The 18,348-nt window shown below is 44.0% G+C and overlaps 5 protein-coding genes across 5 annotated transcripts in view; 2 read left to right on the forward strand and 3 right to left on the reverse strand.

The window, feature by feature from the left end:
- Positions 1 to 18,348, reverse strand: part of LOC126562569 (protein lifeguard 1-like) — a 400,503-nt gene that overhangs the window by 41,532 nt on the left and 340,623 nt on the right. The gene's annotated exons all lie outside the window — the stretch shown is intronic.
- Positions 41 to 793, reverse strand: LOC126563002 (transcription initiation factor TFIID subunit 11). The gene is made up of 2 exons (XM_050219608.1): positions 473 to 793; positions 41 to 411 (listed from the first exon to the last, which is right to left on the reverse strand). Exons 1-2 carry the CDS (start codon positions 781 to 783, stop codon positions 90 to 92), a joined length of 633 nt encoding a protein of 210 aa, XP_050075565.1. The 5' UTR covers positions 784 to 793; the 3' UTR covers positions 41 to 89.
- On the forward strand, positions 3,598 to 5,414 carry LOC126562228 (serine/threonine-protein kinase tricornered). Its single transcript, XM_050218673.1, has 4 exons — positions 3,598 to 4,172; positions 4,256 to 4,893; positions 5,045 to 5,208; positions 5,292 to 5,414. Exons 1-4 carry the CDS (start codon positions 3,708 to 3,710, stop codon positions 5,399 to 5,401), a joined length of 1,377 nt encoding a protein of 458 aa, XP_050074630.1. The 5' UTR covers positions 3,598 to 3,707; the 3' UTR covers positions 5,402 to 5,414.
- LOC126562856 (plasma membrane ascorbate-dependent reductase CYBRD1) lies at positions 14,999 to 15,975 on the forward strand. The gene is made up of 4 exons (XM_050219448.1): positions 14,999 to 15,219; positions 15,288 to 15,499; positions 15,575 to 15,729; positions 15,801 to 15,975. The coding sequence occupies exons 1-4, from the start codon at positions 15,009 to 15,011 to the stop codon at positions 15,973 to 15,975; spliced, it is 753 nt and encodes a 250-aa protein (XP_050075405.1). The 5' UTR covers positions 14,999 to 15,008.
- Positions 16,513 to 18,158, reverse strand: LOC126562115 (uncharacterized). Its single transcript, XM_050218537.1, has 3 exons — positions 18,077 to 18,158; positions 17,889 to 18,018; positions 16,513 to 17,827 (listed from the first exon to the last, which is right to left on the reverse strand). The coding sequence occupies exons 1-3, from the start codon at positions 18,156 to 18,158 to the stop codon at positions 16,513 to 16,515; spliced, it is 1,527 nt and encodes a 508-aa protein (XP_050074494.1).

Genomic DNA, 18,348 nt, shown 5'->3' on the forward strand with positions numbered 1-18,348 from the left:
TTCAGTACGGAACGATTCATAAAACCCGGTAAAACAACCATTTTTATGCAAAAATGGACCCAAACTATATTCTACACACTTATACATGATTAATTAAGTTTGAAAAATTGCTTATGTCCCCGTCCGGTTGGGATGTGTCCTTTGTTCCTTAATCGACGTACTGCCTCTCGTAAATACTTCGGTTGTATGGCACCAGTTTCTCCAGCCCGTTCCATCACGTCCAGTGCCTCTTCAACTACTTCCCCCACGAATACTTTCGCTATACCGGACATAGCAATCACAACGTTTTGCGAAACTGAACAGCCCGTAATGGTCTGCATGAGACGCTTTACGGCCGCTTTGGGAAATGCAGCACGTCGATACATCTCGTACCGATCCAGCTGTCCTTCGGTAAAGTTTGAAACGAGCACCCTACAGAAACGAAACTCAGTGCTAATTATTCATTCGTGTTTGAGTGAAACCTTCTACTCACTGCATCTTTTCCAGTTCTTCTTCCTCAAGCTCTCGCTTGCTTTTCGTTTCTTTGCGCTTTTCACGTTCCCGATCTTTCGGTTCCTTTACCGACAACAGTACGCTGTTGTCGTGTCCCATCTCTGGCAGTATGATGTCTTCGAATTCTGTCCGCAGATCGGGTTTATCTTCATTGCCGGACGAGTCACGTCGGCTTGTTGATGGCGGTGGGTCGAAAAAGTCGTCTTCCGACGAAAGTAAGGATTGGAGATCTTTCTTGCTGTCCGTCGGCATATTGTCGTCGGAGCTGCTCGGTTCCAGTATGTTTTCCATCGTGATGCTGCTGAATGTGCTGAGAGATAGCGTTTTAATTGAAATTACAGGAAAAAATCCTGGAACTGGTGCAGATGAGAAGTGTTTGTTTATGTTTTTGACCTACTGCAACGTCAATCAACTGAAGGTCAAGGTGAGTAGAGTGAGTGAGTATACGGTGTGATGATGTTGCAAATTTGACATTCTCACAATGATAGTTTTTAAGTGTTTTAGCTCTAGAAACAAAGCAAAAAAGTTACCGTATAAACTTGTTTGATACGCAAATCGTTTGATAATCCTAATTGAATTAAAAATACTACATCTATGCACCGTGTTCATCCAATGTCAATCATTGTTCCACAGTCAGCCCCATAACGTTTGGCGTTGGGTAGGAGGATGCAACAGCTAGCTGTGCTGCTCTTACTAGTGTAAATCATCGCGAATATGACGCAAAGAGAGTACTTTGTTATTCGACCCGTATTGTGGGCAAGGCCCTGCCAGACGGTGGTTTAATTTACAAAGAAATTTCAGCACAACAGTGTACGTAAATACATTTTCTCTTCTCGTCGCAGCACTGGAAAGCGAAATTAAACGCTCGCTCGGGAAGTGGAAATCCCGTTAGGGAAGGAAGTGTGTGTGTGCGAGTGGAGTCGTGCGTGCGTTTGTTGTGCTGCCCTGGCCCTACGTCCTCTTTCACCCGCTCCACCCACTCCACACGGGCGCCACCAACCAATCGCCATCGTCATCAGCGAGTACGGGAGAAGGTAGTAGTACCGTGGTCTTTCCCGAAAGGTGGTGCGCGTACACGCGGCCTGTGTGTGTGTGTTGCATTGTATGTGCCCCGTTTTAGTGTCCCCTTGTCTGCTGTTCAGCTCAGGACGGGGAGGGTTAGGAGTGAAAGAAAATCAGTGCACTAGCGGCTGGACCACCCGTAGAGCGGAAGCGTTCGGACGAAGGCGACGTGCAGAGAATCGACAGGTGAAGCAATCGATGGTTTTCCACCAACTCTACGCGAAAAAAACTAAGTCCCCGAGTGCTGTGCAGCAAGTTTCCTCGCGGGACCGTGGAAAAGTTCTTGCATAATAATAATAGTTTGAGAGGCAAAAAAAAAACAAACACAGTCACAGCTTCTGCGAAAGGTGCTGCTTCCGCGTATTAACTAGTAGTGTACGCGAACGAGCGCGCGTGTGTGTATTTGCAGTCGTGCGTGCGTGTGCACCTAATGTGGTTTATTGCGCGATGATGTGATATGTTGTTTGCGTAGAGCGTTTCTATTTATTTTGCATCATCACGAACGACGGGACCCAAGTGCGTATGTTTGGCTGGTTCGGTCTCCCACCACCCTACCTTACGCCTACTGTCCACCCTGTGTTCGGTTGTCCAGTAGGATGGCAACGTTTTTTTTCCTCCCCAGGAGACGGTGGGAAAAAATACATGACAAGACGAATAAGCTGGAGAAGAGAAATGGGAAAAGAGCTCCTCACTTCATTTCTCGCGACAGAATAGTAGTAATAGCCTATGCTCGTACTGTATTACGACGATGCATTATGGTTCTGGCAGTTTTCTTTACTCCGTTACATAAAAATACACCACAACACCCCCCCCCCCCCCCCCCCCTCCCAACAAGTTGCAAAAGAGTGGGGTTCTTGTGTGGTGTCACCCCATGTCACAGTATAGAGTAAGGCTACATAGTCCAGCGTTTTGTAGTGCGCGCGTGCTTTTTCCACCACTCATCATCATCTCAGGTTGACCCTTTTCTCCTGCACTGCCTGAATGAAGTGCAGTATGCACCGTACCGTTGGTCCCATTCGAAGTGTGTAATTGCTGCAACCATTTTCCGGTTATGTTTTTTTCGAGCATTGACTTGGAATATTGGAGAATAATTTCTAAAACGCATTATTTTTAAAGGCATGACGTAAAAAGAATGGCAAAATGATGTTACACGGAGCAAAAACATCGAACAAGCACTTCAAAACATAAATCCCTCGAAAGGGAAACACGTGCCAAAGGATTATAAAGGGCAGCAAAGAGAGGCGCAAGAAGCAGAAGGAGTAGAAGCAGGGTGTCATTAAAATCACCCTTCAATCCGGCGTGTCCTCAACGCTATCGAACTTCAGAAGCCCCAACTCAACAAAAACCCCCATTGTGTGTGATGGTGTACGTTCTTTGTCTTCGCTCCCACAACTTGCGGAACGGGTTTGCTCGAGCCCATCAAAGCATCGAAGCTCTCTTTTTTGTTTTTTATTGCTGGTCCGTTATTGCATGAAGAATTGCAACGAGAAATGCATTCGTTTGGTTGCAGTACGAGTGAATCCGCCTATCCCCAGAATAGACAAGCACAAATAACGTGCTGCTAGATTGTCGACGGTTGGCTATCGAAAGAGAAAAAAAGGCATGATGCAGCTTAAACTGTCGTCAGCAAAAACACACCAAAAAGTTCATACACGCGGTTTAGATTTGCATTCGTTGTTGCGGTTTTCGTTTTTTGTTTTGCATGTCAAACCATAAAACAGATTGGAATTTCACTTTTATTCCCCACACGAACGCGGTTTCTCCATTGTCAATTTATGTTCCCTTTCGTGTATGCTTTACCCCGTGGGGTGTTGTTATTCTCAGCAAGCAATGTGACGATCGACACACCCGGGATTGCTTAGCGACGGAAGGGAAAGCAATGATCGAAGTAGATATGAAATCAATGACACGCTCTAATCAGAACACGCTGCTCCTACACCCAACCCCCAAAAGCACGCTGATGTTTAAAGCATCATTTTCGTTTATTGTAGGCCTTGCACAATCCGGTTTGACGGAAAAACGGATCCGCTTTGTCCGTACAAAGACACCATACCATCAACCACAGTGACGGAGCGGCTCCCCGGGAGAGGCTCCACGATCACGGCTTAGAAACGGAAGGCGCAAACAGCGCACCACCACTAACAGGCAGCGGCATGACGGCGACTGATAACACGGTTCGCTTCAGCGATCACACGCTCGATAAGGCGACAAAGGCGAAGGTGACGCTGGAGAACTACTACAGCAATCTGATCACACAGCACGGCGAACGGAAACAGCGCCAGGCAAAGCTGGAAGCATCGCTGAAGGATGAAACGTTGTCCGAATCGCAGCGCCAGGAGAAGCGGATGCAGCACGCCCAGAAGGAGACGGAATTTTTGCGCCTCAAACGGTCCCGACTCGGTGTGGAAGATTTCGAAGCGCTCAAGGTGATCGGTCGGGGTGCGTTCGGAGAGGTACGGTTGGTGCAGAAGAAAGACACCGGGCATGTGTACGCGATGAAGGTGCTGCGGAAGGCGGACATGCTCGAGAAGGAACAGGTGGCGCACGTACGGGCAGAAAGGGACGTCCTGGTAGAGGCTGACCATCAGTGGGTGGTGAAGATGTACTACAGCTTTCAGGTTCGATCAAAATCCAAATCACTTCCGGGGGGATGTGCTTGTCCTTACTAAAAGCTTCTTTTAATTCCCCTTAATATTTGCAGGATTCGGTAAATTTGTATCTGATCATGGAGTTCCTCCCAGGTGGCGACATGATGACGCTACTGATGAAAAAGGACACCCTGTCCGAGGAATGTACACAATTCTATATCGTCGAAACGGCCCTGGCGATCGATTCGATTCATCGGCTCGGCTTCATCCACCGTGACATTAAGCCGGACAATCTGCTGCTCGATGCACGCGGCCACCTAAAGCTGTCCGACTTTGGGCTGTGCACGGGGCTAAAGAAATCGCACCGTACCGATTTCTACCGTGACCTGTCGCAAGCGAAACCGTCCGACTTTATCGGCACCTGTGCAAGCCCGATGGATTCGAAGCGGCGAGCCGAAAGCTGGAAACGGAATCGGCGAGCACTGGCTTACAGTACGGTCGGTACGCCCGATTACATTGCGCCGGAAGTGTTTCTGCAGACGGGGTACGGGCCAGCCTGTGATTGGTGGTCGCTCGGTGTGATTATGTACGAGATGCTGATGGGTTATCCGCCGTTCTGCTCGGACAACCCGCAGGACACGTACCGGAAGGTGATGAACTGGCGGGAAACACTCATCTTTCCGCCGGAGACACCAATCTCGGAGGAGGCCCGTGATACGATAGTGAAATTTTGCTGTGAAGCTGAACGACGGTACGTGAGGACGTTGGTTGTAATTGATAGGTCACACAAGAAAGATTCGAATCCGATTGATCGTGATTTCGGTCCTGTGTTATTCTTGTCAAAGTTTCTACACAGAATAGTTTTTTTAAAAGTAATTTCTTTCACATTCCAATCGGCACAGACTGGGCTCGCAGCGAGGAATTGAGGATCTGAAGCTAGTGCAATTCTTCCGCGGTGTTGACTGGGAGCACATACGGGAGCGACCGGCGGCCATCCCGGTGGAAGTGCGCTCGATCGACGATACATCGAACTTTGACGACTTTCCGGACGTAGCACTAGAGATACGTAAGTGTTGTGAGCGATCCCTGACACCATCGGGCATGAATCCTTCTAATCGATTCCTTTTTCTCTCGCTCCCCTAAACACAGCCGCCCACCCACAACCGGAAGGCGAAGTGCTCAAGGACTGGGTGTTTATCAACTACACCTTCCGGCGGTTCGAAAGCCTTACCCAGCGCGGTACACCGACAAAAAAGTGAGCTGTGAAAGAAACGTGAAAACTGAAAACTGGAACTAGCAGCAGACCTTAGCAAGAAAGCAACAAGCAGCATACTGTGAGTAGTCCCTTTCGATCGACCAAACCCGAGAAGGAGAAGGACCGTATTCGCCTAGTGCATCTCAAAAAGCAGAGCAAAAAAAAACGACAACAAAAGCTTCATCGTTCTCAGATCCAGGAGGACAGGATAGTAACGGAGACAGGATAATAGGATATATATGTTTATATATGTAATGAATTGGGCGATTAATTTCAGGGCTTTTGAGTTCTCGCATTCCTTACCCATCTCCTCTCCTGTCCGGTTTGTCTTTGTGCGAAAATCGTACCGAAATGTATGCCAGAAACGATGGCTGAGGACTATCAGGTGAAAAAATCATGCCTACAAATCACCCATCTTCTAGCAACATTTGGACAGTGAAGCTGGCTGTGTTGTGTAGATCATTGGTTTTTGGTTTTTGACCTGATAAAACCTGTTAAATTTCCCTTTTCTTCCCTAAGTGCAAAAAACACATTAAAAAGAAGGAATAGAAAGCTTACGGTGGCGAAATATGACTGTTCCGGATTAACTACTACTAGTTGCTGTTTCGCATCATTTTCGCCGTTGTTTTCCGTTGCAGTGTGTCGCAAAATTAGTAGCTGCTTGTTTGTTTGGTTTGTTTTCTTTTCATTCTCTGTTTCCCGCTAGAGTTTATTTCGTTCTTCCTCATTGTACCAAGTACTAGCCGTTAAAGAGTAGTATGTATTGTGTTCGTTTTAAGTAATCTTATCTAATGATGCGTTTTCCTTGTGTTCGTGTTTTCGAAAGACACTCGCTCCATTTCGAACCTATGAGGGGCGGCACTGACTAACTAACTAATATTTATGAAGTACAGAAGGTCAGGAAGTCTCGCCACTGCTTTCAGCAGTCCCTTTGCTGGTTGGCTGCCGACCGTCCATTGATAGCGAATCGAAAGCGAACGAATAGTGTGAAACGAAGAGAAAAAGAGAGCATTTTCAACAGTGTTTGGATTGTCGTAATGGAAAAAGAAAGATCTTTTGTTAAGGTTTTTGTTTCCTGCTTCTGTTATAAGTTATTAAATATGCTTGTTTTAGGAGAGTCAAACAAAGCAAGGGAAAAGAAAGACGTTAAATTAACAGCAAAAGAAAAAATAGAAAAGGCAGCAGCAAACAGTAGCAGTTAGTTAGTTAGTCCCTCAGAAGCTACTAGTAGTTGTTTGCGGATATTTTTTTAAAAATAAATTTAACGCATATATTGTCCGTGTGTGATGTGAACGAAATGAAATCCGTACTTGCCTCCCATCCACACTACTGGGTCTGCCTGAAAGCGAGAGAATAATCTACAAGCGTGGTAGAGAATCCGGTTTCTCTCGACGAAATATCAGTTTAAATCGCTCTTCATTCTTAGTAGTAGAGTAGAGGCGTTTTAAGCGTTATTTTCCTTTTCTAAGTATCCACATCTGATTTTAACGGAAATTGGTGATTATCCTAGAGCAGGGAGGAAAAAAAGAGAATCGGAGTATAACATGAGCATATGATTGAGCCCATAGTATTAAATAGAATATTGTAATGTATGACGATGATGATGATGAAGATGAGGATAATGTATTGTATTGTATTGCATTGTTTTTTAAAGTTATAATTATGATTTGTCCATAAGTAATCGCAGAGCACACTCATAATACACACTACTACTGACCTTCCCTACAGAACAGCAGAGAAAGAGACACCCCATTCGTCTATCCCCTAAAATCGGCCCAAAAGAAACCTTTGGTTGAGAATGTTTGGTATAGACAAGAAATGATAATAAAATGACATGTTGTGGTCGCTTAATTGTGTACACCATAATCCGTATTCTACCAACCACCCAAACTAAGCAAAACGGGGAGGCATGTCTCTTAATAATACACAGACGTTTTGGTAGCAGACAGACATAGGGCAGACTGGCAGCATAAAGCGAAGAGGTTTCACCACTCTCTCTCTCTCTCTCTCTCTCTCTCTCTCTCTCTCTCTTTCTCTCTATTTCCATGGAGAAACGAATTGATATGTACATAGTGTTTCCACATTCTTAGTCTGTGTCACCCATCATAATTTAGCACCGTTCCTCTAGTTCTCTTGAGTTGTTTTTCATTTGGAGCCTTTCTTTTTATTTGTGTTCATCTCCTCTTCCGCCTTTTCCTCACGTTTCCCCTCAATTCCAAAACGAACCGGTAATAAATTAAACCAATGCGCTTAAAAAATACATCACTTGTCGTTGTCGGGCTATTGTGTGTACGTTTCAACGTGAAGAAAGAACTTAAAATGTCACAAGTGCTCTAAAGGAAGCATTAGAATCGGATGACTGGAATCCAATGAAGTCCAATTCTAGTTTTACCCAACACTTGGTTCACGACATAGTCCAAAGTTATTCTAGCGGGATGGAGAAACACCAACGTCCCCGTAAATATCTATATTTATATAGACAGATCCTCTGGAGTTTCCAGCGGTTCGAATCGAGTGGAAAATCTAAAAAAATCTGCTCTTCAAAATCTCATGCAAGAGCTTCGAAATATTAAAAGACATTGAATACGTTGACTCCGCTGAGGATATCGGTATCACTTTTTAAAACCTTAGATGACATAACTTCGCAATTCCAACGGCGGCGTCGACTGAACCACATTGTAATGGTATATTTGGCTTACAAATCCTACAAATTTATCCGTTTCTTTTCAAGTTAAATTAAGTTAAAATTAGTCGCAAAAGTGTGCAGAATTATCAGCATCATCGTACCAACCGCCACGAGCTACGTACGATAGGAGTCGCCCAGTGCCAAAGCGCCATGCTTCGATTCACGCGGATGCTTAAGTCGTATGTCTTTTTTAGGAGCTCGTGATTATTGCAACAACAAAATCGCACTTAATTTGCACTTGTCTGTCACTGAAAGTACAGCATAGTGTTGCTCTAAGTACAGTGCAGCAAGGTTCAACATTGTAGTGGAACAGAGTAAGCAGGAAAAGATAGCGCCCGTTAAATATTACGATTGTAGGTCAAACATTATAAATTAAAGCAGACAAGCCAAGACATCAGGCTCTACTTAAATACAGCACCGTTGGTAGACCTATCTAAACAGTGCTGGATGTTGTTGCGATAAGCTACGCATACATTTTTGCAGAAAGTTCTTGGCTCTTCAAACATTCAATTTGAATTATTTTTAGGTTAGATTAAACTAGGAATTGAAATTATTTAATCGGAATTATCAACACAAACTTATTGAACAACCCCAACGATTACATCCCTATCCATCACCCAACCAAACCCTGTGAAACATATTTCCGGTCCGGTTACCGACGGTAGGGCAAAGATATTGTGGAAGGAAATGAATAATCCAAGAGATAGCGAGTAGAATAGGGCATTGAAACATTATCTATTACAAGCGCAACTTGTTGGCAGACGTTTGGTCTATCGATATCAGTGTGTGGAAGAAGTGCCGCAAGTGCAAAGGTGGTGTCGTAGATAACAAGGCTGATATTTCCTATTGAGATATGAAGCTATCTTATTGCCATTTTTGAGTCGCTAACGATTACGTAACGGAAAGAGTTCTTTTCACAATCTTTTTCTTCAAGGAATGCAACAACTGAGACTACCTATCTTCTTGCAACATGTTTGTCAATGTAAAAGTGTAAAAAATGGGTTTTAGAGATTGAAAAAATTTGAAGCAAATTTTAAATCATGGAAAATGGTAAAAACCTCCGAGATAGCTCTAGAAAAAAAAAAAAAGATAAATAATAAAAATAGATACACTGGTGAAGAAGAAAAAATGAGACACTATCTGAAAAGAAGCAAAAGCAACCAATTTTCCCTCCTCTTCCTTGTGTTGCCATATTTCCGCTACGTACTGTACCTGTTGGAGCGTCACGCACCTTTGAGAGTGAGAAAAACCCCAATGAAAATTGTCTCTCTTTTTCGCGCTCTCTCTCTCTCTCTCGCCATCTCGCTCGCTCCCATACGATCGTGGCGTTTAATAAAAGCTTGTAACGCGCGTGCCGCATTATCAGCGAAGCTCTCTCTCGCAGCCATATTAGCACTCTATGTGGGCAGTAATGTGGGGAGGGGTGAATTTTGCCCACTGAATAAATCAACCCCTGCCCGAGTCAGCCAGGCAGCGCGTATCTTTGCCCACTCTATTCGCAGATGGTTTGCAGCTTCGCACCAAGTACGTGGCGCTCTCCAGTATACAGCCTTGGTCCGTCGAGTAACGTTTCGCGTTCGCTATATTTCCTACACGGATATCCCATCGGGTCCAAGGCACGGTGTGTTATTTGGGGCAGCAGAAAAAGGTAATGGGTTAGTTCGGCAGCATGGCCACCCATCATCCCGTTTTATTACAGCTGTTTAACTGTTTCTGATGCATTGTGCTTGACCGTTGTGTGTGCGTACCAGATGGTGAGGAGGGAGTTTACCAAATTTGTAGTGTACCTGTGACAAGAAAGCTGTAGTTTACTGCTCCAAGGTAGAAGATCGGAACTACCGAACTGTAAGAATGTTTAATTGACATTCCACAGCCAGAATAAGAAAAATGCCAAATCGTCTTGTAAATGAGCAAACGTGCATGTGTGTCTGTGTGTCATTCATCGTCTCGGTTAATGAATTTTCCATCACTCTCTAAATAAGGGGAGCTTTTCCAACGTTCGTGTGTGAGCCAGTTTGTGTGTGTGTGTGCGTGTCCGTGACAGAGATAATGCAACAGATGAACCAGATGGTTTTGTAGTGATCGATTGGGAAAAGTTTTTCACAAACCTTTCCCCTCTATTTGGTTCACCGGGTTATTGAGAATAAAGAGTGACTTATGTTTTTCCTTTAATTCTTTTTGGAGTCTTGAGCTAAAGTGAGCTTTTTATTGTGCTGGACGACCACCTATCTTCTAACATCTCCTTCAACAAGTTGTTTGTTTTTGTTTCGGTATGATGCTCTTCTTAGATTTGTTTTTTCTTTTCTTACCCTCTTGTTATTATCAAGAAAAGCTTTTATTAGTATTACCCACTTCACCTAGCATTGCGTGTTGGACATTACTCATTTCTCACTATTTTCCCATTATTTATGCAAGAAAAGCGATTAAGCTTTCCCATCAATCCCCTGCTAAATTGAGCACGCTTGTCCCGAAGTCTCTGTCCCTCATGGGACTGCGCCATTAGCTTAGAAGCCGCTACAGACGGGTCGCGTCCCAACATACGTGGGACGTCGTTGTTGTGGTTGGGTCAAGGAAAAACGGCGTATGTGTGCATTTTGTTGTTATTTTTCAGCAAGAAAAAGCTTGATTGTGTCGCCGAAAGACGGAATGGATTTTTTACTTTCCGCACACAGTACCGTTTACGTTTTAATGAGCCGGAATTAACCGCGTACCGCAAGTGGATGTGAGAAAACTGTTGAATGTGTTGTACGGTAGGGTTGTTTTTTGTTTTCTCGCTTTGGTTTGCTTTAGCCTGAGGGTTTACTATCGTACAAGACCGGTATAGCGGCGCAAGGTGCGTGTTTTGTATGGCCCGCTGGATGAATGTCACGGTTTTGTACGTTTGTTTGAAGAGTAAAAAAGAGACGTTCAATTGTGAAGCAGGGGGTTAGGTTGGGTGTGCAAGAGCGCCGGTATAGGTAGCTGTATCGGATGGGAATGTTACACGGTTAAGTGTGCAGATTGAAAAGTTTCTAGAGAGGAAAACAAATAGAATTCATAGTCAAAGTCTGAAATCGTTACATTTAACTGCAATTCTTATTGTAATTTGATGTGTGATGAGCATAAAATTCATGCATAAATTGCATTGTACATAAATTGTAGAACAAATTATCAGGGAAAAAGCTATAGAAAATGGTTGTATCACCGTACACTCCGTAACGCTTACTATAATCGTAACGCATTCGTCACTGTTAAGCGTAAAGCAACTAGGCTTTTAGTATGAAGTGGCGAGATGTGTATGAGGCGTCGGCTTACATCCCGAAGGTGAGCCAAAACCATCAAAGATAAGATAGGGATAGAGTACAACAGGAATAGGTTATAGAACTAATACAAACAGTAAATTTTACAGTTAAGGATGATACCCATCATGTTTTCAGGCTGGCTATTATATACCAAAGATTCAGTAGATCCTGTTGTTGTTCTTTAGCTAGAAATTTCCGGACTATCCGGGATTTACATGGGTAAAGCTTCCACATGAACTATCTAGCTACTGATGTAAGCTAGTCAAGGAAGCCAGAAATGGCAGGAAAAAGCCATTCGAAGGTCATCGAAAGCTAAAGCTAAACAAGCAGAAGAAGATGTTCAATGAATTCTTCTAATGAAACGATTTGAAAATATTTTTCCTTGACTTAACGACCCGGTAGGTCATGCAAGCCATCGAATGACTTACTTGATTTGTTGATACGATGCAGTTAGACACTCAGCCCTCATATTACGGGGGAACGATCGGGAAGGTATTCGTTTCACAGTCCTGCTGAGTTGAGCTCGGCACCGCTGTCGTCTTTTCCATCAGACCGGCACCAATATCTAATATAACATAGCACCAAACTATAGCGTTCCTGGCGCATATATTTAGGCGCTGACACTTTAGCCATAATGTCTTTACTAATTTTCTATCAGCCATTCTCAGTTTCCCTTAAGCTACTTCTCTTTCACCCCGATAATCACTCATCGTCTAGTAATATTTCTCCACACTCTAAAATAGAATTATCAGCAAGCCAGAAAAAACGAAACCCCAATGTCAAGAGAGATCCTCCCACCCACTCCCACATACAGAGGCGTGGAAAGTACGTGAAAGAATCTGTAACGTGTTGAGTGGCGAAATGGAAGAAGCAGCCAAACGAGGAAAAAATGTCTAGAAAGCAACAAATCAACCTCACGAGTGTTCCTTATCTTTCACGTATGACGTGTGGAACGTGAGCATTTGTGTGACCCGACGGTTAGGACACGCTCCGGCAAAACACGCACAAGCAAAAAAAAAAAAAAACGGTTGAATGAAAATGGTTCAAAAAACATAAAATCGATAAACATAGTACCGTGGCGTGGCTGTTACATTTTGCATGAAAGGACATACATGTGGCAAAGCGTTATTTTTAGACCTTTTGACCAGGAACCGGTCAAATTGAGTCAGTTTGAATTAATTAAAGCGCCACTAACCTCGATTGGTGAGTGAGTGTATGTGTGTGTGTGTGTGTGTGTGTGTGCGGGCCCTTAGTGCTTGCGGCTTTTGTAGGCTATTTGTGGACGTTGGCTTTTGAAAAAAAGATGCAAAATTTTCACACTGAATATTTTGCTTAGAAAATGGCAAAACCTTCCAACGCAGCCAAAGTATTTCTGGTGGGGAGCGAGTAAGGCGTGCGTATGATTCGAATGCTGTGCGGTCAATTATTTTATTTGTTCGCCCGTGCGTCTGGTTTGGCATTGAAATGGAAGGAATGTTTTGCGTTACGGTTACTTTCGCCTGACGGTGGAAATTAATTGCTTTTCCGTGTGGAGAAAGTGGATGGGACGTAAGAAATCAAATAAAATCAACATTTGCAAAAGAAAAGTTTAACTTCAAAAGAATAATTTCGAGTGTTTGTTTAATTGATGTAAATGTGTTGCAAATTTTTGGAAGGCGCCAGGCAAAGGAAGCTCTAATATCCAAATAATGAGAGCTGGTAAAAACACCAGCCAAGGGGTAGAGATAAAAGTGTTTATTTGGGGATACTTAGCTGCTAGCTGACAGCTGTCTAATTATCCTAAACTATTATTTTTTAACATCATTAAAGCACCAAATAAACCCTCTTTGATTGATTGTTTTGTATGAGGCATCTGAAATAAGCTTAATTACACATGGTATGCGTTAAATCTTACGACCATCGTTGTGCCGTTTGTGCCAAAGGAAAAATTAGTAAAATTCTCATCTGTTTTGCAAAATGCTTCATTAACTCCAACAATGGACACCGCCGGCATTGGAAATCGATCCATCCGATTGCAAAACTACACAGATGCGTTCGTATGTCCTTCCGTAGTCGAATGTGTGAAAGTGACTTAATTTATATCCACACCTTTTGATGAATCCGCCGGCACCGAATTTTTCTTCATTTCGGCTCGAAACCTTGAGACCGTAAAGCACTGTGGAATAATAACCTATCATCCAACCATCTCCGGCTCTAGTGGATCGTACGGTTGACGTAAGCGCAAGCGTGGCTAGGTTAGGTACGTTTCCTGTTAGCGAAGAGACGTGAACGTTCCGTTTGCTTGAAGACCAAGAATGTTATCTGATTATCGTTATCGAACACGCCGGATTTGAAGTCTCGTGAAACCGGAAAATCCCACTTACCGGGAAGGCAGCCGCTGCAAGGGCAAGGACGAACCAGGTGAGGCGTACATCTCTCGCCTCAGTGACACCGTTACGGTACCTTGCACATGGTGGGATGAATAGTTGGTACGCGAAGGCTCAAGGTTGCTTTCTAAAGTATTAGTCTTGGACAGTCAATTTTGTGTCCGAATGGAGCTAATCGAATCGGATGGGAACAGCACAGAACAGACAATACGATCGATCAAATCAATTATTGCTCACCATTAGGGTAATAAAGAAAGCTTCTAGAAATGTTAGTTGCCATTATCGATGTCGTTTGTTGTTTTATCTCCCCGGTGAAGAGTGTACGGAAAAGATAGATAGATAAGCCGTATAAGCTATTTGTACAGCCGTTCACTATCGTGGTAGTAAATCAGCGTCTGCTTCAGGGAAGTCAAACGCGTATTTTGAAGAATGTTGAGTAGATGAAGCAAGAAGAAAATGTATCTAGCTTTTTACTAAATAACTTGTCCCCAAGGACTCAGCAGATGATCAACGATAATGAATACATAATTTGCATAAGTTTAGGCGCAGCGGCTAATCAAACACTCAGCCCCCAAAAAAAATCCTGTTAATGTAAGATTTTTTTAAACATTCTAAGTAAAACTTTTTGGCACTCGCTATGACAATATTGACTTCCTATGTCCTATCATACGAATGTCCCGCACAGGATTCTCCTGCAACTCCGATAGCAGATTGTTTATGCGATTACATTAAAGCCACTATGGCTGGCCTAATTGCATTGCAAGTATAAAACGTGATCTCCAGCCCCATAATAACGTTCTTCAATCAATATCGTGCCCGTTCGTAGTTGGTCGGTGAGTCAGTGGAACGGTATTGTGTTTGCGTTATTGCGCTTTAAAGTGCATTGATGGAATTGCGTTCATAAGCAAAACGGCAAATCAAAAGTGCACTGTTTACAGTTTTTGCCTTGGGTGGTTGGTGTTGATGTTCCACTCACGCCAGGTCTGAATGTTTATTGTTTAACGCAATCCGAAACGTATTGTGTATGGTATGATTGCAATCAGATCGAACCCTTTCGAAAACATTTGAGTTTTACAGAACTAGATATGATTTTTAAGACATTTGGTACATTAGCGTTAATGTTGACTTTCGAGGTTTAAAGTGTTACGTTATCGTGATATTGATAAATGATACACGATTCCTATATCTGATCCACCACACCTCTAATTACAGATTACACGCGTCTAATACAAGCCCTAGCTGAGACTCAGTGCACACACAAGTCCCATCGGCAACAACATGGATAACAGCCCACCGCCACCCTCAGCATTGAACAACTTCCGGATCTTGTACCTCGTGACGCAGCTGGTTGGCATCACGATCATCATCCTGGTGAGCTGCTGGATCGGTATTCATCTGAACGGGCTTGGTTGGTCATCCCGCCCATCGATACAGTTCAACTGGCATCCACTGCTGATGTCAGTCGGCATGATCTTCCTTTACGGAAATTGTAAGTAGCGAGAAGATTGAGAGAATTTGCGTTACGATTACGAGCTCTACCATCTTTACTTTTCGCAGCCATTCTGATCTACCGTGGATTCCGCTACGCTCGCAAGAAGCCACTCAAGATTACGCACGCCACCATACACGGTGCAGCGTTCATCTTTACCGTGGTGGCATTGGTGGCCGTGTTCGATTCGCACAACCTTGCCAAACCGAATCCGATCCCGAACATGTACACGCTACACTCTTGGGTTGGATTGTCCGCGGTGATACTGTTTTCGCTGCAGGTACTGTACTGCTCTTACTAGCTTTCAACTAGCTTTAAGTCCGTTAGTAACTCGTCTATCTTCTCTGTCCTGCAGTACGTCTTTGGGTTCGTGGCATATCTGTTTCCGGGCGTACGTGAGCAGCTACGAGCAACCTATATGCCCGTGCACGTGTTTTTCGGAGTAGCTGGATTCGTAATGGCCATCGCTGCGGCACTGTTGGGGCTGCTGGAAAAAGCCATATTCTCGGTGTACGAACTATTCTACGCTGCTTGCGCGCAAATGATCGAAATATATAAGGAAATTTTCTCCTTCTTTACAGACCAAATTACTCTGCCCTACCACCGCAAGCTGTTCTGATCAACACGATCGGTTTGCTGTACATCGTGTACGGTGGATTGGTCGTGTTCCTCGTAACCGAACGGCAGTACAAGCGGCATCCACTACCCGAGGATGTGATGCTACTAACGCACAGTGCTAGCGTCGGATCATCGTAAACACTGGTCCTCACTGGCTGTGTCCCTTTGTGGAAAGATCTCAACCACAATTGCCGTAGCTCTTAAAAGTCGCACAAACATTCCAACACGAGAGAATTGGAATTGAATCTACATCATGAAACCAACAGCATAGTATTGACCCATCGAAGGTGCATTTGAGGAGGGAAACTCTCGACGTTTCTCGTTCTCCAGCGATCCTTCTACTCTACTTCGAGTGTGTATTATTAGTCTTTTTCTGTGTATATACTTAGCGAACGATACAAATCAGCTAGGGAACTAAGCTCAAAAGTCGTATCTACTACTCTAGAACACGGTGCTAGTACTTGTCGCCATGTTTCTGTTGCTTCACATAATGTACAACTACATATACATACATAACTATATTTAATAAACATTATCGAACGCATCAATCGAAACGTTTTGTATCTTAATCTGCTCGCACATCTGATCATGTTACACCATTAAGCGCTGTGGTTAGCCGAGGTGATCATTCCGTTTTAATGTGGTGTAATTGGATACTGCTTACCAGTTTGCTGCTCAGTCGCACCGATCTTCCGCCGTCCGGTACACCATATCGAGCATCTGTCTTGCTAACCGCAACTCGGATGGAGTGTGAAGTTCCGGCGAGTAGAAGTTCGTCCAACCTCGATCACTAGCGGGCGGGATGGTGAAACCTTCCTGATCAAGCGAATCCTCATCTTCGTCGGGCAGCGGAGCGTGTGGCGTTCGATCATCGACACGCACCGGCAGCAATTCAATTGTATGATCAGGGAAAACACCAAGTTCGTAGAGATATTCGTAAAGCGATGTCGATGCTTTAGCGAGGGCGTTCGTCATGAGTACGAAACAAGCTCGGGATTGAAGAATTTCGGGCTTCTCCAGTAGACAACTGTACCGGTAAGGGCTGAACCAGTAGATGAAGTTATCCCTTGACCAGAACAGAAAACAACAATCCAGCCCAACAACCAGCAATGCAGCGCAGGAAGCAAGAAAATAGTTGACCAGCTCTTCAAAATGTTTCCTCTGACGGTGTCCTATCGCCGCAGTTCGGCAGATTATTTCATACCCTCCAACAGTATAGCTCGGGTTGCTTTTATCACGCACGAATGCAGCCATCTTCTCTGCCACTTGCCAGTGCAGTTGGATTCGTTTGAAGCATCCATTTAGTAGCTTATTATCCCACGATCGTGGCTTCTTCTGATCGTTTCCTGCCCGTTCCAGCACGTTAAGACTGATTTCAAGCGATCGCTCCAAGCTGGGCCGTACCAAGCAAACGTTTCCGTGCAGGATCGCTTCCATTGGTGAGTTCAGTTTCATACCGCAGCTTCGCTTCATCTTCCACACAATTCTGATCACGTCATCTTCCTGCACCGAGTGTAGTACAATGTTGGAAAGGAAGTATTTCGAATGCTTATTACATCCGTAGGACTCCTGCACAAGGTTCACCATCAACTGGGCACAGCTGAAGAACATTAGTACCGGTTTGTCCTGTAGGTTGATCGTGTAAAAGTACCATCCAGTTACGAGACGACGGATGAGAAAGAAGTATGAATCACACCTCCATATTGCAGCTTTACCACGCTTGATGCGGGCCAGAGCTTGGTGGACGTTTAGCTGCGAGTTGACCGTACGTTCCGGTGGTAAAACGAACCGTCCCTTGAAGAGTGTGCTTGAGAGATGAATGTTGTACGTTTTATCATTTCGAACAATTGGCAATCGTGACTCGAGCGTTGTGTTTGCAATCGTCGACTCCAGCTCCACTATTTCACCAAATGTTTCCGGTGTCCAGTGCGGGGGTGATTTAAGAATAGTGAACAAATAAACGACGGCAAGGTGTTTTAAGATGTCGTCCCTGGAAATAATGGGAATGGGATGGATGTGGAATGTTTTTACCTTTAAGACAAGTCTCTTACCTTTCCCGGTACTGTTTCGTGTAAGCAGATACACCTCTCAATATGCCCACCTGTTGCGAGTCGCCAAGGTTTGACTGGGAACTTTCGTTAACTGTTTTACTCCTTCGAGTTTGAAGTTCAGTTTGGCTTGCTGGAATGGAACAAATGTTAGTATCTGCGCAGCTTATGTAGAATCTGTGCAAACTTACATTCTGGTGGTGGTAGTCTAACTTGAATCCGATGGCTTTTCTTCTGTACTGGGACCGGGAGATGGGCAGGAGTATCACTCATGATTTCAAATTGTGTAACTATTTGACGGAAACTATGATAACGAAAATTTATATGTAACCGTGAACAATTTTGTGCGTGGAATGGAAATCTGTATACAACTCAAAGCCTACTATCATGTACTGCTGAATTTTATCTTAAAAATTCCGTAAATGATTGTGCACTGTCCTTTGCGAGCTTTCTTGTGAATAAA

Source organism: Anopheles maculipalpis, chromosome 3RL (assembly GCF_943734695.1).
Source record: "Anopheles maculipalpis chromosome 3RL, idAnoMacuDA_375_x, whole genome shotgun sequence".
Classification (NCBI taxonomy): domain Eukaryota; kingdom Metazoa; phylum Arthropoda; class Insecta; order Diptera; family Culicidae; genus Anopheles; species Anopheles maculipalpis.